General features: G+C 33.8%; 4 protein-coding genes across 7 annotated transcripts; 3 read left to right on the top strand and 1 right to left on the bottom strand.

The window, feature by feature from the left end:
• The first annotated feature begins 240 nt into the window (after window positions 1–240).
• Window positions 241–1,488, top strand: LOC110637110 (serpin-ZX-like). Its single transcript, XM_058143037.1, has 2 exons — window positions 241–633; window positions 709–1,488. The coding sequence occupies exons 1-2, from the start codon at window positions 241–243 to the stop codon at window positions 1,486–1,488; spliced, it is 1,173 nt and encodes a 390-aa protein (XP_057999020.1).
• Window positions 1,489–2,231: 743 nt separating this feature from the next.
• On the top strand, window positions 2,232–14,451 carry LOC110637127 (serpin-ZX). Its single transcript, XM_021787078.2, has 2 exons — window positions 2,232–2,721; window positions 13,414–14,451. The coding sequence occupies exons 1-2, from the start codon at window positions 2,332–2,334 to the stop codon at window positions 14,197–14,199; spliced, it is 1,176 nt and encodes a 391-aa protein (XP_021642770.2). The 5' UTR covers window positions 2,232–2,331; the 3' UTR covers window positions 14,200–14,451.
• Window positions 6,771–7,296, bottom strand: LOC131172464 (uncharacterized). The gene is made up of 2 exons (XM_058133218.1): window positions 6,955–7,296; window positions 6,771–6,861 (listed from the first exon to the last, which is right to left on the bottom strand). Exons 1-2 carry the CDS (start codon window positions 7,286–7,288, stop codon window positions 6,824–6,826), a joined length of 372 nt encoding a protein of 123 aa, XP_057989201.1. The 5' UTR covers window positions 7,289–7,296; the 3' UTR covers window positions 6,771–6,823.
• Window positions 14,452–18,274: 3,823 nt separating the features above from the next.
• On the top strand, window positions 18,275–23,955 carry LOC110637133 (nucleobase-ascorbate transporter 3). 4 transcript variants are annotated; one of them, XM_058133238.1, is made up of 15 exons: window positions 18,275–18,411; window positions 18,721–18,948; window positions 19,473–19,570; window positions 19,667–19,843; window positions 20,032–20,132; window positions 20,256–20,331; window positions 20,417–20,473; window positions 20,555–20,739; window positions 20,858–20,954; window positions 21,193–21,279; window positions 21,372–21,430; window positions 22,988–23,079; window positions 23,171–23,248; window positions 23,340–23,500; window positions 23,607–23,955. In XM_058133238.1, the coding sequence occupies exons 2-15, from the start codon at window positions 18,798–18,800 to the stop codon at window positions 23,823–23,825; spliced, it is 1,638 nt and encodes a 545-aa protein (XP_057989221.1). In that variant the 5' UTR covers window positions 18,275–18,411; window positions 18,721–18,797; the 3' UTR covers window positions 23,826–23,955. The 4 variants fall into 4 exon arrangements, with proteins under 4 accessions (XP_057989221.1, XP_057989218.1, XP_057989214.1 ...); XM_058133235.1 differs by having other exon boundaries at window positions 18,358–18,487; XM_058133231.1 differs by lacking the exon at window positions 18,275–18,411 and adding an exon at window positions 18,447–18,588.
• The last annotated feature ends 452 nt before the right edge of the window (window positions 23,956–24,407 follow it).

The raw sequence follows: 24,407 nt of genomic DNA on the forward strand, positions 1-24,407 counted from the left end.
AGGTATTCGACATTGCTTTCAGAAGCTGGTACGTGATTTTATTTTATTTTTTTCAAGAGTCGAACCAGAGAGTTTTGCTTAAAAAAAATGATGTCTCTTGTTTTATTTGTTTTTCTATACTAATACTAAAACCTTTCCTGATCCTCTTACAATCTTCTTGTTCGAGTATAGCTGCGAATTTTCTCCTCAATGCCCTGTTGCTCCAAGCCCAAGACTAGCTCTTCTTCAACACCTAACACTATGGATCAAATGGACGAACGTGGTTTGAGCCATAATAACGTTGCTCTAGGCCTCTCAAAGAGCCTGCTCTTATCCCAAACTGAAACCTCCAATGTGGTCTTTTCGCCGATGTTGATCGAGTTGTTGCTTAACTTGATCGCTGCCGGTTCCAAGGGAACAACCTTGGAACAGCTGCTTTTGCTTCTTAAATCCGAAACAACCAAAGAGCTCTGCACCTTTTCCAATAAGCTTATCTCCACTGTTTTTGCCGATGCGAGTGCCGAAGGTGGACCTCGTTTGTTATTTGCTAATGGCGTTTGGATTGACAAGTCTCTTAATCTCAAGTCCTCTTTCAAAGAGATTGTTGATAATGTCTTCAAGGCTACTTCTACTCAAGTCGATTTCCAAACCCAGGTGACTGTTTTATAGATAGAGTCGAATCCATTATCATTAAGACAAAGTTTATTAATGTTTATTGTTGTGTTAAAGGCTGATGCAGTGACCAGTGAAGTGAACGCTTGGGCTGAAAAGGAAATGAATGGCATTATCAAAGAAATTCTTGCTTCTGGGTCTGTTGACAATACAACCAGGCTCATCTTGACAAATGCACTGTACTTCAAAGGAGATTGGAAAGAAAAATTTGATGCATCGGCTACAAGAGACTATGATTTCCACCTTTTGAATGGGAGCACAGTTTCTGTGCCTTTTATGACAAGCTTTAAGAAGCATTTTATCCATGCTTTTGAGGGTTTTAAAGTCCTAGGGCTTCCTCATAAACAAGGCGAAGACAAACGCCAATTCTCCATGTACATATTCCTTCCAAATGAAAAACAAGGGCTCCCGGCTTTGGTAGATAAGGCAACTTCTGAACATGGGTTCTTTGATCGCCATCTTCCTCAGCAAAAGGTGGAAGTGGGTGACTTGAAGATCCCAAAGTTCAAGATTTCTTTTGGGTTTGAAGCTTCGGAAGCTCTGAAGCGACAAGGTTTTGTGCTGCCTTTCTCTAGTCAAGCAGATTTGTCAGAGATGGTGGACTCCTCTGTGGGGGGCAACTTACTTGTCTCAAGCATATTCCATAAATCCATGTTGGAAGTAAATGAAGAAGGGTCAGAAGCTGCAGCTGCTTCTGCTGCTGATATGACAATGAAGAGAGGTGATACAACAATGATGGACTTTGCAGCTGATCATCCATTCTTATTTCTAGTCAGGGAAGACAAGAGTGGAGTGATCCTTTTCATTGGACAAATGCTCTATCCCCTTCCATTTTGAGGAATTGTTTATGCGCTGTCCTTATGTTCTATCCATGTTACTTTTCTCCCCATTTGAAACATGTATGGTATTTTTTTTTCAAATTTTATTCTATGCTCACTATTTGATTTGTAATTGTAGCATCAAGCTTGGTTCTTTTGTTCAAAATAAATATATATTGAGATTTTATTATTTATTATCATTATTTATTGGAATATATTTATATATTAAAATTGAAAAATTAATTCTCTTAAATGGACACTTATGATAAGCTCCTACGTTATGGATTCATCAATTACTCATGAAATCATATTTAAAATTATAAAATATCAAATTTGAGACGTGACAAGAGTTGATTATAAACCTCCCTCCCTAATTTATTAATTTAATGGGTTGTTTGAGCTCTAAAATTCATCATCAATAGGCTATTAAATTCTTAAGTCTTATTTATTTCAAACCCTCTAATTCTTAAAAAGTTTAGTTTTTAAAATGCACATAATTATTTTCATATAAATAAGTTACTTCCCTTCAATTAAAAGAAGTTATTTCAATTACTTTATGAAAACTTGGATTAAAATGCTAATTAAATAAGTTAAATACCCAACCAAACAAGTCCTTAGAATTCAGACAAAAGTTTATTAAAGCAACTTGGCTGGCAAAGCCCAAGTCAGCGAGTCACTTTCCACGCAAACGCTCACACGGGATTGCCACGGAGCGCATTAATTGAATATTAAATACGTCGTCGTTTCAAAAAGCACCACATTCCTGTTAAACATCAGTTCTTTTCTTCGACATTAAGCAGACTGCACTCTGTTGACGCGCCCTTCTTGCAACTCGCAATACCACAAACAGTCAAGCACAAAGATGGACATCCGTGAATCAATCGGGAACCAGAACGCTGTCGCTTTGGGCTTCTCCAAGCATGTGCTCTTAACCGAAGCCAAAACCTCTAATTCAGTCTTGTCGCCGCTGTCGATCCAGGTGGTACTCGGCCTTATTGCTGCTGGCTCTAAGGGTTCTACACTCGATCAATTGCTCTCTTTCCTGAAGTCCAAGTCCAATAATCAGTTCAGTTCTTTCTCCTCCGATCTAGTTTCTGTGGTTTTTGCGGACGGAAGTGCCGCCGGTGGGCCACGCTTGTCGTTTGCCAATGGTGTTTGGGTGGACAGTTCTCTCTCTCTTAAGCCCTCTTTCAAACAGGTTGTGGACAATGTGTACAAGGCTGCTTCTAATCAAGTTGATTTCCAAACCAAGGTATAGTTTCCGCTACTCAATGGTTATCTATTTATTTGTATTGATTGCTTTTCTACTTCAATAGCAGTATATGCTTATCTATGGAATATCTATCTCCATACGTGACTAGGATTTGCTTGTGCTTTACCTAAATCTGTTATGTGCATGACTGGATTGCAAAAATGGTGATTTGGACCTCGAGAGCTAATCTTGCAAGTCATTTAAGCTAACATTTTATTTGGTTTCTGTGTCTATTTGTATCAAGAATGTTAAGGTCCAATCCTAAGTAAAGCTTTTATCTAATCCATACTATTCAACAGGATATGTACACGATTTTTTGTAGGCAAAAAGACCTAAAGGGCGATGTTTTTGAATTCGTTTTGTGTCTCATATATGTTGGGGTCTCTCTCTCTTTTTCTCTTTAATTTCCTGGTTTGTCTAAGATCTTTTGGCAAATTGGTTTTCCGCGAGCGAGTGTACAACTCAACTCAACTAAGTTTTTATCTTAAAAATTTATTTGTGAACGGCTACATGAATTCTCTCTAAATTCTCTCTCCCCAGACTCTAAACGATTTTGGGTTAAATTTTCGGAGATTTATAATGCTTTTAGTACTACTCTTTTCCAAATCAGTTTAGGTTTACTCTTTCTTTTCTTTCTATCATATACGCTTCACATGATCAAGCCACCTCAATCTCCATTCTCACCTCAATCTCCATTCTCTCCTCAATCTCCATTCTTTCAACTTATTTTCAATTGGCACAACTCCTATCTATTCTCTAATACTCTCGTTACGGACTTTATCCAGTCTAGTATAGCCATTCATCCACCTTAATATTCTTATTTCCGTAACTCTCATCTTAGACACATACGGCTTCTTCATTACCCAATACTCACAACCATATAACATGGACGGGAGTATGACTGTACGGTAAAATTTTCCTTTCAACTTTTTGGAAATCTTGTGATCACATAAAATTATCGTGGCACGTCTCTACTCAACTATCCGGCTTTAATCCTATAATTAACATCCTCCTCACATCCCCTAATTGAGCCGAGATATTTAAAGTGATTGTTTTGGGGGCAATACCACTCCATCCAAACTAACTCCTTCCCTATTACTAGTTAGGCCTTTACTAAACTTGCAATGCATGTATTATATTTTCGTTCTACTTAACTTAAATTCCTTTGACTCTAGAGTACTTCTCCAAAGCTCTAACTTTCTATTGACTGCTTCTCTCTTCTCATCTATCAGAACTATATCATCCGCAAGCATCATGCACCAAGGGATACTCTCTTGTATATGTTTCGTCAATTAATCTAGAACTAATGTAAAAAAGTAAGAGGTCACAGCTGAACCTTGGTATAATCCAATTGAGATGTGAAAATCTCTTGTGTCCCCTTTCATTGTACGCACCATGGTAGTTACTCCTTCATACATATCTTTCAACACTTGTATGTATCTAATAGATATCATCTTTTGTTCTAATACTTTCTATAAGACATCTCTTGGAATACTATCATCTCCAAATCGATAAAAACCATATGTAGATCTTTCTTCACATCTCTATATTTCTCCATCAGGCTTCTAATGAGAAAGATCGCTTTCATAGTTGAACGACCAGACATGAATTCAAATTTATTAGGAAATATAGAAGTGTCATGACGTAGTCGATGTTCCACAGTTCTCTCCCACAACTTCATAGTATAGCTCATGAATTTAATTCCCCCATAGTTTGAGCAACTCTACATGTCTCCCTTATTTTTAAAAATAAGTACTAAAATACTCTTTCTCCATTTATCAGGCATTTTCTTTGAGTTTAGAATCTTATTAAACAATTTAGTTAACTATGCCACTCCCGCATCTCCCAAACACTTCCACACTTCAATTAGTATTTCATCGGATCCATAGGCTTTACCCATTTTCATTCTCTTAAGTGCTTTCTTTACTTCTGAAGATCTAATCCTTCTAGTGTAATTCACATTCTTTTCTATTTCTCTGTAGCCTATATTCACGCTATTACCACTTTGACTATTATTAAAGAGATCATCAAAATAATTTCTCCATTTTTCTTTAATGTCCTCATCTTTCACCAACACTTTTCCTTCTTTGTCCTTAATATACATAACTTGATTGAGATCTTGACATTTCTTTTCTCTCCTCCTTGCTAATCTATAAATATATTTTCCCTCTTCTTTAGTTTCAAGTTTCTCATATAACTTTTTAAAGGCCTGCGCCAGTGTTATCAAGGCGAAAGGCGATAGAGTAGTACCCTATAGCCTTAGGCGAGAGGCGAGGCGAGGGCCTTTTTGAAGCAAGGCGCCATAACCTTAATTGTTTAAATTATATATATATATATATATATATATATATATATATATATATATATATATACTTTTAAATACTTGATAAGTAAAAAAACATATTAAAAAGAAAAAAATATATTATTTACACTATGTTTATATCTAAAATAAGAGAAATTGAAAATAGTGCATACCTGTATTTCTAGCTTAAGTATAAGATACGAGTGAAAGTATGAGACTGTAAAATTAAAATATATAGCATAAGTAAAAACACAAATAATAATAAGAGATGTTAAAAAAAGAAATAGTTCATACCTGAATTTTCAGCAGATGTATATGATAAAAGTGATGCTATAAAATTATACATAATAAATAAAAAATTAGAAACAAGTCATAAGTCACATAATAGAAAATGTAAATTATAAAAGTTCAGACTTTAATATATAAAAATAAGTTGTAAGTCATAATAAACAAAATACAAGAAGTACATAAAAAACTTATAACTAAAACTACTCATCATCAAGATTTCCAAAATCATCTTTATTTTCAACAACGACCATCACAAATTCTTCGTTCTCTTCATCATCATCAACTTGCGAAGAGGATGCATCTCTTATTGCACGAGGCCTTCGAAATGATGGAGTTTCAACTAGTGTTGATCTTGTAGCCGATCTCGATTCATAACAAGATTCAGAAACTACAGCTACTCCACCAACATCACCCCAGGTCAACACGTTATTCATGAAAATAAGAGAATCATCATCATCATCATCATCCCCATCGCCTTTTTCTAATTCACCAAGCAACCACTCATTACTTTCATCAGTATTTGCCAAATCAACAGGTGTTGTTATATCCCCAAAACTGTGTCGGTGTTGCAACGCTCTATTGTACTTCACATATACCAAATTGTCCAAGCGTTCTTGAAATAGTCGATTTCTTTTCTTACTACGAAGTTGTCATTTATTTTACAGTATCAAATAAGTTAAACTTCAAACTCAAAATGCTCAAGATAAAATAACAAATTAAGAAATTTATATATATATATATATATATATATATATATATATGCTCAAATACACTCCAATTTTTTTCGCAATCACTTGCACTACATGTGAGACTGAGAACCTTTACAGCAAACTTTTGTAGGTTTGGAGTTGAATGACCATATGTTTTCCACCAAGCAGCTATTAAAATATAAAACCAATGATTGTTAAATTCATGATATAAATTAATAAATGAGCAAAATGAAAAATTAATAAGAATTAAATTAATAACCTGGAGATTTGGTTGTTCTTCCTCTAATAGCAGAAGGAAAACCAAAGGTTCCTGCAGCTGTCTTGTATCTCTCAATTTTATCAAGAATCATGTCAACTTTTGCTGAATTTTTTTTCATTTTATGAATGCACGAAAGCAATCCTGTATTGACCTCTTCATCAGATTCAATTCTCATCTTATTTAGATAAAAAAATTTAGGATTCAAAAAGTATCCGGTAGCATGCAAAGGACGATACAATTGAAGTGACCATCTCGCATCAATAATCTCAAAAAATGCTCTTGTATTTTTCTTTATTGCCATTGAGTGAGTTGGCAATGGCTTCTTTAGCCCTATCCATGGCTTCATAAATATATCCTATAGCTGGTTTGCCCTGGCCTTAGCAATTCTACTCCATTAGTAAACTTCCTCAACATATTTAGAACTCCTGAAGAGCCATATATGAAACCAGTAAGCTCAACAGCTTTGCGGAATGTTTCTTTGAAAATACGAATCTTAAAGATATCCTCCAGCATCAAATCTATACAATGGGCTGCACATGGAGTCTAGTATAGATGAGAAAAATTTGCTTCCAATATTCTCCCTGTCATAAACAGGTAGAAAAATTCATTCCATTAATAATAAAAATAAAATGATATTTTTTTTTAGTAATAGAAAAATTAAATAAAAATTTTACCTGCTGCAACATTATTTGATGCATTATCTGTAACAACTTGAACTACTTTTTCGGGACCAATTTCTATTAATTCTTTCTCAATCAAACTAGCCAACAATGCCGCTGTCTTTGATTCATCACTTGCATCAACTGATTTAATAAATACACTTCCCTTTGGACTATTAGCCAAGAAATTAATCAAGGTTCTCCCTTTTCTATCCGTCCATCCATCACACATCAATGTACATCCATAATTTTCCCATTCTTCTTTATGAGACTCGAGAAGATCATTTATGATTTGCACTTCTTTGTTAAGTAATCGAACTCTAACCTCATGAAAACTTGGAGGTTTCATTTCTCTCGCATAATTGTCAATTACTCGAATCATTTCCCCAAAGCTATCATAATTCACAGCATTAAAAGCTATTCCCACATTATATATCCATCGTGCTATGGTAACACAAGCACGCTCCCTTAACTCCTTCTTAGCTGGACTATTTTCATTAATGGTAGTTTGCCTCATATTTTTTTCCCATAACAGTAGGTCTAAGGGAAAAATAACAGTCAATAGGCTCTCTACTATTTTGTGGTGGTAAAACTTTTGATTTTTTTGAAGCACTAGTACCTGTAACCTCCAGTAATTGCCTCCTTCTTTCACTGCCAATTGCTTGCATCAACTCTTCCTCTTCCTCATTTTCATCAAATCCCAGTACTTCAACATCATCAAATTCAGGTGGTCTTTCCATATTCATAATTGATTTTTGCTCTCTTTTTTTAGCAATGAATTCCTGCATTTGATTCCTTACATATTTTGAACATTTTGGACACCGAACTATATTTTTGTAACCTCTAGCAAGATGTTGCTTGATTCTATTAATTCCTCCTTTATAAACTTTTATACAGTACATACATTGAAGATCATTAGTATTATTTTCACTAACTTGAATTACATGTGCCTATTCTGGGTCCGTTCTTCTACTACTAGCAGAAGATCTAGATGTATTATTCTTATCACCCATTTATAATCTAACAAAAAAATTAACAAGAATAAAAAATAAATAAATTAATAACAAATTAACAATACCCAATATAAATAAACTAAGTAATTAACAAGAATGATAAGTAAAAAGTAAAACAGTAAACTAATTAACAACAAATTAACACTGCCTATATAAATTAAACAATTAATTAATAAGAACAAAAAGTAAAATCATCAAATTAATAATACCATATAAAATAAACAACTAATTAACAACTAATGTCTAATTAACAAGACAAAAGTAAAACTAATTAATTTAACAACTAATTAACAATAATAAGTAAAAAGTAAACTAATTAACAACAAAGTAATAATGTCCATATAAATTACACAATTACTTACCAAGAACAAAAAGAAAATAATCAAATTAACAATAAATTAATAATACCCATATAAAATAAACATCTAATATAAAATAAATAATTAATTAACAAATAATGTCTAATTAACAAGGTAAAAAGTAAAACTAATCAAATTAATAAGAATAACAAATAAAAATTAAACTAATTACCAACAAATCAACAATACGCATATTAATTAATCAACTAATTAAATAAGAATACAAAGTAAAATAATCAATTTACCAATACCCATAAAATTTAAATAATTAATTAACAAGAATCAAAAATAAAATAATTAAATTAACAAATAAATAATTAATAATAACTAATTAATAATAAGGAGAAGGAAAAAAAAGAAAAAAGAAAAAATATAAAGGGACTGCTGAAAGAAGAAGGAGAGGAGAGGGGGAAAAAAAAGAAAAAATAAAAAAGAAGACGAAGAAGTCGAACAGAGGAAACAAAAAAGACATGAGTAGCAGTGTTATATAAATACGTGAGACGTGAGAGAGAGATCGAACAAAGGAAAGGAGAAGAAGAAGTCGTGAGAGAGAGAGATCGGAGCGAGGAAAGAAGAAGAAGAAGAAGAAGATGAGAGAGAGAGAGAGAGAGAGAGAGAGAGAGAGAGAGAGAGAGAGGGCGTACCTGTTCTGTCTCGAAAGTGTCTGAGATGATCCGTTCTGTCGTCGTGAGCGGCTCTGCTATCTTCGTAAGGTTGAGGAAAAACGCAACTCTGCTATCTTCGTGAGGAAGTATTGTGGCTGCATCAAGTAAGTGAGTGGTAGGTTTATTGATTTTTTAATTAAAAAAAAAAAAAAAACTTATCGTTGTTGTGAAGAGGCGTCGCCTCTCTCCTCTCCGACCTGAGGCGTCGCCTCCTCAAAGTCAGGCCAGGCATTTCAGTCGAGGCGACAAAGGGGCGCCTCGCCTTGTCTCGCCTGACACCTCCCTTGGGCGCCTCGCTCGCCTTTGATAACACTGGCCTGTGCTCTTGCTTGACTAACCGCATTTTTTGCCTCTTTCTTTGCTATCTTATACTGTTCATAAGTTTCATTATTATCACACTTAGGTAATTTCTTATACCATTCCCTCTTTCTCTTCATTGTCTTTTGTGCTTTCTTATTCCACCACCATCTCTCTTTTGAGGGTGATCTATGTTCTCTAGACTCTCCAAGTACTTTTCTAGCTACTTCTCTAATCTTTGATGTCATCTGTATCCACATACTATTGGCCTCCACATCCAACTTCCATGCTTCGGACTCGAGAAGCTCATTTTTTAACTTTACTTACTTTACTCTTTTAAACTCCCACCACTTTGATCGAGTTACAATATTTCTTTTAGCCTTACTTGAATTGTTCTTAAACTTGACATCCAAGACCACTAACCGATGTTGACTTGTTAAAGCCTCTCTCAGAATAACCTTGCAATCTTTGCATAGAGCTCTATTTGTCTTCATGGTTAAGAGGAAGTCAATTTAGATTCTATGTTATCCATTTTTGAAAGTCACTAAATGCGACTCCCTTTTTTATAAAGTAGGTATTTGCTAGTATTAAGTCGTACGCTATGGCAAAGTTCATGATGCTTTTTCCCTCCTTATTTTGGCTATCAAAACCAAAATCTCCATGAACATTCTCATAACCTTGCCTATCAGGTCCAAATGTCTATTCAAATATCCAACGATAAGAACATTCTCTTCATTCGGTATGCTTTGCATTAGATCATCCATATCTTCCCAAAACTTTTGTTTACTCTCACTATTTAGTCCTATTTGTGGAGCATAAGCACTAACTACATTTATTGTTTCTCCTTCTAATACTAGCTTTTCTAGTATAATTCTATCTCCTACTCTTTTCACAGCTATTACGACATCTTTCAATGTCCTGTCTATGATTATGCCTACATCATTCTTGTTCCTCTCCTTTCCAGTAAACCACAGTTTGTATCCTGAGTTACCCACTTCCTTGCTTTTCTCTCCTACCCATTTAGTCTCCTGAATGCAAGCAATATTCACCATTCTCCTTTCTAAGTATCCACAAGCTCCATTAATTTTCCTGTAAATGATCCATCAACATTCCAAGTACCAACTCTGATTCTCCTCCTATCTTATTCCTTCCTAATTGATCTCCTTATATGATATCTTCTATTGCTTTCTATGCCTATCTTGTGTTCTGTTACACTATCTGTTTTATGGACTAGCTTCTTTACCCACACTCGTCCATGATGTGGAAACCCTTGCTCATTTAACACCACACTCGAGCGTCGGCATGGCGCATCGCTTTCGGTAAACGCCCTACACCCTTGCATATTTCTTATTACACCCGGGCTTCGATGTAGCGCATCGTAAATAGAGGACATCCCAACGTTTATATTGTGAGAATCCATATCATGAGGTGTGATGAAATTTTTACGCTGGTTGTCACCTACCTCTTCCTTGTGAGTGTACACTTGTTAAAAATTGAATTTTAGGTTGGTTGGTTTGGGAAAAAAGAAAAAAAAGGAGGTTATGTTTTGGAGTGATATTGTACTATAGGCGAGGAAGGACGAATGCCAGAAATTTTAGGAATCAAGTTCTTCGCCGATGTAGTTATTTCAGCATGAAGTGTTTCCAGGCTTCATTATGATTTATGGGGTTCTATTTTCTCTTTTTCAAGCATATGGAGAATGTCTTTTGTTGATATCCAGAGTGATATGAGGGCTTTAATATGCAAATTATTTTTTCTTTTTCCTTTTTCCTGCTAACTGTTAGTGGAGGGTACCTCAATCTACCATTTGCAACTATTATTTCAATATTAGGTTAAAAGAAAGTGCAATACGTCAATTTTGTCCAAGGTTTAAAGTAGGCTATATGTCTTTTTTCTTTTTTTAAATTTTTTATACCAGTTCTTCAATTAGTTTTCTTTTAGTTGATTTGGAATTAAGTCACATGTACCACCAAAACATTTTTCATCATTTCTGAGTCCCATCAACATCAAGCTTGACTCATTTCACACAGAAGATGTCAGTAACCAGAGCCAGTGCTCACAATTTGAGTAATTAATCTTGACAATTTAATCCCAGCAATGGAAGGCACAACCCTGCTTGACTATTAAAGTAAGCGTACTTTTGAACCACTCTGCATGGATGATTAAACAAGAACTATGGAAGTTACTAACCACTGTGTATTACTGTTCCAACTGTGAATCATTACTGTGATCCCCTTTGTTGTGTGCAGGGAAAGCACTTTTTGTTTTAACTTGCTCAAGTTTCTAATAAAGAATCAGTATACATGACTCATTCTTTTCTTGAAACGAAAAACATTCTTGTAGATATATTTCTAGTTTTCTACCTTTCTTATTTTTGTTGCACCACAGCAATAGTTATTCTAGTGCTTACATTTAGTTTGGAATTTGGAACCTTCATATTTTATGTGTAGTTGAGCATGGTGAAGTTGTGGAATAGGATTTGTTTCCATTTCTAGTTTCTTTAGGTTTACATGAGCATGTTATGACCTGAGCTAATTAGAGAGGCTCTGATTTATGTTGCACCAGAGTAAAAGTTATTCAAGTGCGTACATTTAGTTTGGATTTTGGAACCTTCATATTTTATGTGTAGTTGAGCATAGTGAAGTTGTGGAATAAGATTTGTTTCCATTTGTACTTTCTTTAGGCTTATCTTATGTGAGCATATTATTACCCGATCGACGTTGAGGAGATTTTTGGGAATTCTTTGATATTGATCAATACCTGTACAGCTGTTACAAATTCTATTTTATATCTAGAACCGAGAACGCAGGGTCACTAAATTACCCCCTCTGCAGAACATCCTTGTCCTCAAGGATGAAGATTAAGGAAACCACATTTTTGAACTGTCAAACCAGCACTTTAGTGTCTTGTCCTTGTTGCTCTCATTAGTCTTGACGGTACGCAAGCCAGTTTTTCTGTTCTCTGTGCCCTAGCAAGTGCAGCATTGTCTGTAGAACTTTGAAGTTTTAACCCAGGATTTCAACTCGCTTCCATTTCACAAACTTCAATTTCATTGTTTGTCTTCTTCATTTCTCGTATTCATTCTCCTTGAGAATTTTGGGATCATTCAAATTCAAGCCAAAATCATCACCGCCCACATCAAAGTCACAGCAATCACCCAAATTAAAATCACGGCAGCCACCATAGGACTTGAATTTTCTTTTTCCGCTAGCCCTTTCCCTTTTCTTCTCAAATTTTCTCAGCAAGAGGAAGGTTATTGATGTAATTTGCAAAATATAGTTTGTGAACTGTTTGATTACAACTGTAGGAGGAGGGGAATTCTTTGTTATTGATAATACCCATACAACTGTAAGAGGAGGAGAAAGGGGGAGAATAGAAATTGAGGAGATTTTAGGGAATTCTTTGATATTGATCAATACCCCCACAACTGTTACAAATTCTATTCTATAACTAGAACCCAGAGTGAAAACGTCAAAAGGAGTCCACTTTATTTCTTATAGCTTTTTATTTTGTTATGCACTTATAGCCTATAAGGTGCAACTAATTTAAGTATTCAATACCATAAAATCTTAGCAATTTCCCCTTTCTTTTTGGCGTTCCAAGAAGCAATATTGCCTCTGATTAAAGGGTATCATCATAATTTCATAAAACACCAATGGTTTGAATCCACAGTTTATTGGTGGTACACTCCTGTGAGTAGCCTGAACCACTGGTTCTGGTTTCTGGAACCAGGGACCCAAGACCAGGCCTCGAGGTCCTCTGGTTTTGGTTCGGTTCCAGTTTTGATCAAATCCAACAATTGAAAATTTTTTTCAATTCCTTTTCTTTAAAAAAGAAAAAGCTGGTTATGGTCTGGTTCAAGAGGAGAAAGAAAACAGTCTGGTTTTGGTGTCAGGTTAGACTGGTCTGGAACATCTGTATTAATATCATTTTATCATAGACTGATTTTTTTTTTTTTTTTTTTTTTTTTGAGTCATATGGACTGATTCAATTTTGTCAGAAGCATAAATGGCTATAAAGTTATGCATTATTTTAAATACAGTTTTTTGTTCATTCAAATATTTCTTGTCAACATTTACTCAATTTGCTTTAGCACTGATGCTAATAGCCCTAATTTTAATTTTGTGTTCATGATCAAAGGCTGTTGAAGTGACTAATGAGGTAAATGCATGGGCGGAGAGGGAGACTAGTGGCCTTATCAAAGAGGTTCTTCCTTCTGGGTCGGTTGACAATACGACCAGGCTTATATTTGCAAATGCACTTTACTTCAAAGGAGCCTGGAATGAAAAATTTGTTGCATCAGCCACAAAAGAGTATGATTTTTACCTTTTGAACGGTAGCTCAGTGCATGTGCCCTTTATGACTAGCGAGAAGAAGCAATATATCCGTGCCTTTGATGGTTTCAAAGTCCTAGGGCTTCCTTATAAAAAAGGTGAAGATAAACGGCATTTCTCCATGTACTTCTTCCTTCCAGATGCAAAAGATGGGCTGCCTGCTTTGGTGGAGAAAGTGGGTTCTGAGTCTGGGTTTTTAGAATATCACCTTCCACAGCAACAAGTGGAAGTGGGTGACTTCAGGATTCCTAGGTTTAAGATTTCCTTTGGATTTGAAGCTTCCAAAACCCTTAAGGGATTAGGACTGGTGTTGCCATTCTCCGGCGAAGGAGATTTGACAGAAATGGTGGATTCCTCCGTTGGTCGGAACCTGTATGTTTCAAGCATATTCCATAAATCCTTCATTGAAGTAAATGAAGAAGGCACAGAAGCTGCAGCAGATTCTGCTGGTGTTGTAAGATTGAGAGATCTGATGCTCTCTGATAAACTGGACTTTGTAGCTGACCATCCATTCTTGTTCTTGATCAGAGAAGACATGACTGGAATGGTGCTGTTCATTGGTCATGTGCTTGATCCTTCTCAGGCCAATTAAGTCTCATGTAGTGAAGAACACAAGTGTTAAACATAACAAACATAAAACTATCATAACAACTAAGGTCTGGTTGATGTATTGTATTTTGCTGTTCCTATTGTGCCTTGGGAATTGTTTACTGCAAGGCGCTAACTTTTGTACGACGTGTTTGCTTTGAAGTGGAGCTCTTTTTATCTTCTCCATTTTCGTTTGTAATGATAAGCTCTTGTCTCTTGAATTGTTTGCAATAGAACCGCGTGTATTATTATGCTACTTTGGTAGACTATACGTGTCAAGCATGTTTTCATTTGCTCTAACCCTCAATTGAATGCATTGTGTAATTACTCTTTGATAGAGTGAATTTCACCCTGCCTGAAGCATTGTTATTATTATTGTTGTTATATTGAGTGATTTGTTTTCCGTACTTTTACATTCTTGCTCAGTTTTCTTGTTCCAGATTAATGCCGTGTGCAACACTCACGGAAAAGCCAGAAGTTCCTGATTTTATTTAGCAGTAATTAGTTGACTGGTATACAAGTATCAGCTGTGTGATTGTGAGGCACATGGCTTTGATCTACGAACTTTTTTAAGAGAAAAGAGGGTGGGACTCGAACTTGGGTTTAACAGCGCAACTAAGTCAGCGTAGGCTGATCTGCAATTCACTATTTTGGGCACAAATCCAATAATCTTTTGTTAATTGCACTTATTAAAAAATTGCTTTAATAAACTATATTAATTCTAAACAGGGTGGAGAGGGGAGAGAGAGAGAGAAATGAGAAAATTCTTCTTCAGGCTGAAATTATAGCGTAGGTTGAAGGTTTAGACCTGGCAGAGCATGTTACCTGAACTGGATAAGTGTATGCCTTAGATATTTTAGAGCATGTCACTTATTCATAGAATTTTTTGGATTTATAAACTAAAAAAAATAAGTCAAGAAAAATTAATTTTTTATTTTAATTTTTATAAATTAATTTAATTAAATATTTTATGATATTATCTTATTTAATTATTAAAATTTCACTTTAAATTTTATTTAATATATTTTTATTTATTTTAATAATAAATATATTTGTAGAGCTATTTTTTTATCAATTATATAATTATTTATTAATCACTAATAAATATTTTTATTTAGAATAAGTAAACTTATATATTTAAATATTTTTCTTGCTAAATCTGATTTATTATAAACTCAAAATATATATATAATAAGACTTATTAAATATATGAGTTTTACATATTTTTATATTAAATTTATAATAAATCAAGTGTATAAAAAAATTTTGTATGATTTTATTAGAAGTTTTATATTTTAAATTTATGATGAGTAAAAAAAATTTATAAATAATTTAATAAATATATAATTATTTAAAATTTTAAATATTAATAAATTTAAATTAATATTTATAAATTAATTTTTATAAAATTAAGTTACTTATTTGGCAAGGTGTCTTTTGGGCTTTCGGCCCTTTGCTTCTCTCTCGGATGGGGCGGTGCAGATGCCGACGCCTCTGTTTCAAGACAAATTAAAGATTCAGATGAATATATATATATATATATATATATATATGCATTTGGCAAACACAAAAAATATATAAAACGACGGTGGAACTTGGAGCATATTTATTATTAAAATATATATATTTATAGTACAAAATTTTAATTTAGAGCACTCGTTCCGACGCACCGTATGGGTTTCACATGCCTGGCCTGAAATTTTAATTCTTACAAGGCTAGTCTTTGTCTCTCTCTCCTCAACAAGACTGTTACATTACCACCTTTAGCTCTGTTTTCACTTCGAAATTACGATCAGGACTCTCTCCTCGGAGAAGAGGAAGGCCCCATCTAGTGTTCAAAATTCCCACACAATCTTTTATCTCTTGACTACAAAAATCTTCTTCATCTTGTCATCTACAGTTAATTTCTTCTTTGCAAACGACAAAGCAACAGGATTTTTCTCCTGATTTTCTTACCTTGTAAGGCACAAAATATATAAATTTTCATGTACTAGTGATTGATGATTGGGTTAGATATGACGTTGGCTTGACTCCATCTTTTGTTTACCCATTTTTGATGGGGTGACGGCCACCACCCCCCATTAGTCAAAAGAAAATCATCTCATTAATTCTGTATAATTAGATTCTATTTAACTATAATTTTTAAAATAATATTTAATATTTTAATTATTTATATTATTTAATAATATAATATTTATATTAATTTTTAAATATTAAAAAAGTATTTTTCAAAAAAATTATCTTTTTAATTTTTAAAAATTAAAAGAATATTTTAATTAAAATAAATAAAATAATATTATTATTTTTATTTTTAATGATTAATCAAACAGTTAATTTTATCAAATATTTTTACTTTAAATTATTATATAAATTATTAATTATCAACGGCTAATATTTAATACTAAAAACAGTAAAACAATTAATAATTAATATAATAATTAACAGTTATTATAATAGTTAATATTACAGAACATGACTTAAAAGAGTAGTTCATAAAATATTATTTATTTTAATTTTTAAAGATTGAAAGAGTATTTTAATTAGGTTTAAAAAAATAAAATTATTTATATATTTAATAATTAATTTAATATTTAATTTTATTAAATATTTTTATTTTAAATTATTATATAAATAATTAACTATTAATTATTAATATTTAATAATTAATAAAATAACTAATAACTATTAGAATTATTAATATTACGCAACACACTCTTAGTTAAGTGGGGCTAATTTGATAAGATTAGGGTGTTCAATCTAGACTAAACCTCTTGCTGTAATTTGGAAGTGTGAATGGTACTGTGAAGCTTTTTCCATGAGAATATTATTGGCCATATCGTTAAGAAACATCCAAAAATAGAAGGATATACCATATGAATGTGAATAAAGCATGGGTGCTTTCATAGAAAAGAAGGCCTGGGGCCTTTCATTGAAAGAAGGCATGGATCCATTGGTTCAGTGCAATTATTATGGAGTGTCAAGTGCCTCAAAAGACAATTTAATATCAATCATCCAACTCAAAATTGACTTCCTTGTTCATCATGGTGGAATTCAGTTTATTCACAGAAAATTTGCTTTTGGACCAATGCTCTGAACTTTCGTTGATTTTCATCATCTAGAAGAGGAGAAAACAGAAAACAGAAAATGACATTCCTAATAACTCATTAATTCCACTTGATTCAGCAATAACGTGTAATTTTTTATTTTATTTTATTTTATTTTATGTGTTCGATCTCTACTGAAATTTCATAGTGTGAGAGATGAATTCAGTAAATGCACTTAATAGTTAAAGGTCAAGTGGGTTAATGAAATGGGGATTTGGTTCTCATGGTAATGAATTAAGTTGCTGGTGAGTTATTTAAGATCTTATTTTATAAAAATTTGATTTGATAAATGAGTTGAGTTTAAATTTAATTTTTAAATTTATTTAATAAATAAATAAATAATTTAAATTTATTGATATTAAACTTATCAAATTTTATAAATTCATTTATTTAATAAGTTTAAGAGTTAATATGTAAATAAGTTTATGAGCAATTTTGTTTAACTAAACTTTTGAGTTATTTCATTTTTTTTTTGAGTTCGGTTCGATAAAAAATTCAACTTGATTCAATTGGTTTACGGGTCTAACTGAGCTTATTGATATATAGCGCACTTCTAGCTTAATTCTTCTTTGGATTGGTGGAAAAGGAAGATGAAGGAAAATAAGGGGAGAAAATAAAAATTAAAAAGATATATTTTTTTAGATAGAAAAAAGAAAATAAAGAGAGAAGAAAATTTATCCTATTTTCTTTTAATTATTTTTTTTTAATTTAAAGAGAAAATAAGAAATAAAAAAAAAACTTTTAATTTTTATCTTTTAGTTTTTATTTATTCAAATATAAAAAAAATAAATGATAAAAAAAATTCTTTTTATTTTTCTTTCTCTCTAATAATTTATCGGAATAGAATGTAAAAGAAAAATACACGAGTTGAGCTGAACTCTTCAAAAGTCTTCAGTTCGGCTCGGTCGGATTGCCCCTGTATGAGATGGGAAACGAAGGAAACGAGCAAAGCAAGGGGCATAATAGTGAATACGAAGCAAGTCGAAAGCAAAATTGGAAACGAGCAAAAGCTTGTTAATAGGTGCAAGAACTATCAAGTTTCAAGGCCCACGCGTTCTTCTGACCATACGTTGCCCAAAGGCCTAAGCTTTAGTTCATGTTTATGCTCCTCGGTACAAGACAACATTTTTTTTTGATATGCAGTATACGACAACCTTAACGCAATCCTAAACTCACTTTCCACCCTTAGTTCAGTTTCTTCAAAAATTTTTTTTTTAATGATCATAACTTCCCCTCTTTCTTGTTTTTTTTTTCAATATTATTAATCTAATTCCCTTTCGTTCTTTCTGGTAATTTAATCGTTTTGCTTTCTTGCAAAGTCTCCATAGGACTTTCTTTCTTTCTTTCTTTCTTTCTTTTTCTTTTCTTTTCTTTCTCAATCTTTATTTTCTTTTTCTGGTTTTGCTTTCTTTTGTTTTCAGTTTATAGAGAAGTAGAGACGAGGGAGAGTCTTTTAAGTTTATCTAATTAAGCAGGGAAGGTGTAAGCAACGATAAAGATGGTGGAAACAGCTAACAGCCACCAGCCACCTCCATTTCAAGCCGCCCCCCCACCACCTCCATCTCTTGCCGTTTCAAGGGGTCCCACTTGGACTCCGGCTGAGCAACTCCAGCAGCTCCAGTACTGCATCCATTCCAACCCTTCTTGGCGTTAGTCTCTCTTATCCTTCTGTCACTGTTCTTTACTTTTCTGATGATTCCTGTTTGTAGTTTAGGCTTTATGTGAAAGGAGGATGCTTTGCATAGTGGGATAGAATAAAGATATCATAGTTTGTGCATGTCTCCAAATCTTTATGATGGGATTAAGGCTTGGAGATTGATTTTGAAATTTTATCATATGCTTTATTTATCTTATCGATTTTTTAAATTGATACTTATATACTGGACTCTGATTCTCTTTTGGATTTTGAAAACTCAGTGATTTCTCTGCCATTGATATATGTAGAATTTGTAGATCCTTTAGCTGATTCCATAGTGTTTCTATAGTATAGCAAATCTGTATCAATGGAAGTACGAATAAAACCTTTTCAAAAATGTACTTTTTCTTGACATTTCCCTGAAAACTAATGCATTTCAAGTACCATTTTTTAATTGTAAAAGATTTTGCTCTCGATTCTTTCCTGTGCTTTATGTTCTTCTGCAACTAATCGTGATCAAGTGATTGAATTTTGCAGTTGAGACAGCTTTTCTGGCTTTTCAACACTATATTGTCATGCTTGGAACTATAGTCTTGATTGCCAGTAATCTTGTGCCACGAATGGGTGGGGACCATGTAGGTTTTATCCACCATCTGAATATATATTAGCGGATCACATATTGGTAGACCACATAATATATGTTTATCTGAATTTGGTACTACCATGAACAGGGTGATAAAGCTCGTGTGATTCAAACATTGCTCTTTATGGCGGGGTTGAATACACTGATTCAAACATTCATCGGAACAAGGCTTCCCACTGTGATGAGCGCATCAGTTGCTTTCACCTTACCAGTGTTGTCAATCATCAAGGATTTGTCCGATGAAAACTTTGCAGATGAGCATGATGTATGAAGTGCTAAACTTAGATATAATTGAAAATAGAACAAAAAAAATTGCAAGTGGTGGCAAATTTCATAAGCTTTGGTCAGCCAAAGCAAATCAGCTTGCCTTTATTTTGGTTTTCTACCAACATTACCTTAATGTTCTTGATTATTCTCCAAATCTTTTGGTCACATTGATATGGGTGGTTGCAGAGATTTACCCACACTATGAGAACCATTCAAGGATCATTAATTGTTTCTTCCTTTGTCAACATCATCCTTGGGTTTAGTTTTGCATGGGGCAATTTGACAAGGTAACTTAATCTCAGAATATGAATTTATTCTATTAATCTTCTTTAGTTCTTATGATACCCGCAAAAAAAAAAAAAAAAAAAAAAAAAACCCTAAAATTCTCTCCTTTTGCTTATGTCTTCCAGGTTCTTCAGTCCCATTGTTATAGTACCAGTGGTTTGTGTGGTGGGTCTTGGTCTGTTCATGAGGGGTTTCCCACTGGTAATTTCTTTTTGACAAGACTATAATGTTTGGTGCTGTTGAAAGTTAATAATAAGAAGCTCATTTCACCCTGCATTCTATTCAGCTTGCTAACTGTGTGGAGATCGGCCTGCCCATGCTGATTATACTAGTCATTTTCCAGGTAATATTTCTTGAAAATGTCAAGTTCACTGCAAAAAATTGTGCTTTATGTGAGTGTAACAAAGCCTTATGTTTTCTGTAGTATTTGAAGCATCTCCATCCAAGGGGGCGCCCTATACTTGAAAGGTTTGGCTTACTTTTCTGCGTTGGAATTGTCTGGGCTTTTGCTGCTATCCTCACTGTTGCCGGTGCCTACAATAATGTTGGAGAACAAACTAAAATGAGTTGTCGCACAGATCGATCCTTTCTTATATCATCTGCTCCATGGTATTGTCCAGATGATCCGCCTCTTTGCTGACTTAATTTATTCAATGTGCCCTTTTGGTTTCATCATTATAATAATGCTTTTTCTGTTTTTTTTTTTTTTTTTTTTTTCTTTTTCAAGGGTTAGAGTCCCATACCCTTTTCAGTGGGGTGCTCCAATATTTAGAGCAAGCCATGTCTTTGGGATGATGGGGGCAGCGCTTGTTTCATCTGCAGAGGTTCAATCACCATGCCAGAAAATTTTTTAATGTTTTATCAATGTAGATGCATTTGAAATTTTAAATAGTGGCACCTTCTATTCAAATTAGCTTAGTTTTAGTTAGACATCACATCAAATAATTTATAGTTCTTTATCATGGATATAATTTTGTCCTCTATTTCATATCTTTGATGGATCATAGAAATTTGCTACTTAAATATTTATTATCCTAACCAATTTGTAAGCTTCTGATGTAGTCCACTGGAACGTATTTTGCCGCAGCAAGGCTTGCAGGTGCTACACACCCTCCAGCATATGTTCTCACCAGAAGTATTGGTCTGCAGGTTAAGCTTCTGATAGTTATACACTCACTTTCCTCCATAACATATTGTCACTTAGAAGTTGGAGATATGATTGTGTTGTATTTACAATATAGGGTGTTGGCATGCTGCTTGAAGGAATCTTTGGTGCTGCTGTTGGCAACACTGCATCTGTGTAAGTTTTTCCCCTTTTCGGTACTTCTGGTTATGGTAATGCCACAGATCCTGCAGCTGCAGGCTTGCATTAGGCAACTATTTCCAATTTTCCTTGCCATCACAAATTCATTATCTAGGCTAGCAGAGAAAGCTGATATCATCTAGGATTTTGAGCCTTCCATGGAAGAGTTAACAATGTATAGCCCATTCATGCATTGTTTCCTGACTTCAGGATTTGTATGTCTTGCATTTTTCCATTTTGAAAGAACCAAGCGAGGTTGTTAGATCTTTGGAAGTTGCCCATTATTTTTTTATTGTGAAATTCTCTTCTAGGAAAAAGTGAAGGAGAAGTTAAATGCCCTTGTGCAAATTTCTTATGTTTGCATGTGCACTTCTAATAATGGCACAACCATTTTAAGTGGCATAATTATTTAGTTTTATATTTTATTTAGCCGATTACATCCCAATTCAAATTTTGAACCTTCAATTTGCTAAAGCCTTTTCGGCAAATTATAGAATACACTCGGTTCACTAAAAAATAGTGCACCGTACACTTACATAAAAGCAGTTACATCATGAAAGTAGGATGTTGTGCACCGTGGAAGCGTGTAAACTATAAAGAAATAAAACAAACACACAAAATACCAATATTTACGTGGTTCACCCTCTCAACATAAGGCTACATCTACGGGCATGCCATCTTCCACTATCAACAAATAATAAATCATCATTACAAGCACATAGCTATGCTACCCATTAACCCAATTACACCCAAAAGAACTCATACTACATAACTGCTCATAGTAAATATATTAGTCCCTCTCAGTCTTCTCTAGACATAACTCTATAAATTTACTATTACAACACTGCACCACAAAGGGTGCCTTCAACTAAATGGGCAAGAGCCCTCTCACCAATGAATAAGAATCTCTTCCTCTTGAATTCTATGCCTTTTCTCCACCTTAGGCTGAAGCCTCTCTCTACTGCAATAGGCAAAAGCCCCTTATCAATGGACAGAGCCAAATTTACAGCAATTTGTAAAATTCCTCTCTACAATGGGTGACAGCCTTACTCCATAGGCTGAAAAACATTTCTTCAATGAGCAAAAGCCAAATAACCTTTTCCATCATTCTCTTATTTATAGTGTTAATTCCCTCAATCCTTATCTGATTAGCAGTGGGAAATATTCTTCCATCCTATTGAGGAATATTTCTCCCACTCAAATTAGGAAAAGATATCTCTCCAAATCCTATTAGGATTTTGAGTCATAATTCTAACATAGGAAAATGGGACCAGCTACTTTGTAAGTGAAAGTTCATATGCACCTAATGCACCTAATAATTTGCCAGCTTTTTCTTCATTCTGATTTTGATTTCCGTGACTTCTTCATGGCAAACATCTTTAGAATTAGCTTGTCTTGTAGATTGCTGCTGACAGATAAAAGGAATATTTAATTTATACAGAAGTTTTATTCTCAATAAAGCGGTGACTATATTATAAATAAATAAATAAATAAATGAACTGTTGATCAATGACGCATGTACACATTTCATCGTGCGATCTGATGGTATTGCAGTGAAAATGTTGGCCTTCTTGGACTTACACACATTGGGAGCCGAAGAGTGGTGCAGATATCAACTGTTTTCATGGTCTTTTTCTCCATATTTGGTTTGTTTCTGTGAATCCCTCATAAATTCCATAGTTATTTGACCTTAATTTGTAATTTTATGTCTTGACCCTATTACTTTGCATCTTTCAGGGAAATTTGGTGCCTTATTTGCATCTATTCCTCTGCCAATATTTGCTGCTATATACTGTGTTTTATTTGGTATTGTTGGTGAGTGATTCTGTCATCGTTCTTCTAATAACTTTATAAATATATATGCACTTCTTTAATGGGAATTTGTTCTCTGTTTTCCTTCCTTCAGCTGCTATTGGGATTTCCTTCATACAGTTTTCTAACAATAACTCCATGAGAAACCACTACATCTTGGGCTTGTCATTGTTCCTTGGAATATCAATACCTCAATATTTTGTCAGTAACTTCACCATGGATGGGCATGGACCTGTTAAAACAGATGGTGGATGGGTAAGTTGCGTAAAGAAACAATATTTTTCTCTTTAGACTTATCATTTTGATTCATTTTTCCAAGTCTGATCTTTTTATCTGCTGTACTTGTTTCGTAAATCTGCAGTTCAATGACATATTGAACACAATTTTCTCATCACCACCAACCGTGGCAATGATCATTGGAACACTACTTGATCACACACTTGATGCGAGGCACACCATCAATGATAGAGGAATTCCATGGTGGAAACCTTTCCAGCACCGCAAGGGTGACGTTCGAACCGAGGAGTTTTACAGTCACCCTGTGAGGATAAGAGAGTGGTTACCGTCTAGATTTCTCTGAGAAAACACTTCAACTAGTTGTATAGTAGCCATACAACAAGTAAATTTCATGTTAATATGCATTATGAGGCCTGTTCTCTAATCTTTTGAAGCTGGACAAAACTCTTTTTAAGTGTTGGCATTTTTTTTTTTTGTAGTAATTAACAGGTTGATCCTCTTGTAAGTTTGCAAGTAATTAGTTTGTGGGAAAGAATGAAAATAGAAATCTTTTTTTTTTTAGAATAAAAAATACTGTAAATATTTATTTTAAATTATTTTAAAAATTCAGGCCGAATAGGACCAGACCAGCGATTTTGGTTTGGTTCAGTTCATAAGCTAGTAAGGGGACTGTAATTAGAGAGTTTTATCTCATGCAGTCTTATTTTATGTTGCCAGCAAAATATAATAAATAAGCATTAATAGATTTGCAATAATTTTTTTTTTGATCTAATTTTTATATAACTAATATGCATACAATTAGCACTTAAATAATTTTAAAGAGAGAAAATTCTCTCAACCGTTGCTTGTCTTTTGGTCTTGTTGAGCACCTCTCGTTCTAGTTGCTTTCTCTGTCTTTGAGTAGGGGAAGGCGTCGTCTGTCCGG

Source organism: Hevea brasiliensis, chromosome 2 (assembly GCF_030052815.1).
Source record: "Hevea brasiliensis isolate MT/VB/25A 57/8 chromosome 2, ASM3005281v1, whole genome shotgun sequence".
In the NCBI taxonomy this organism is placed as follows: Eukaryota; Viridiplantae; Streptophyta; class Magnoliopsida; order Malpighiales; family Euphorbiaceae; genus Hevea; species Hevea brasiliensis.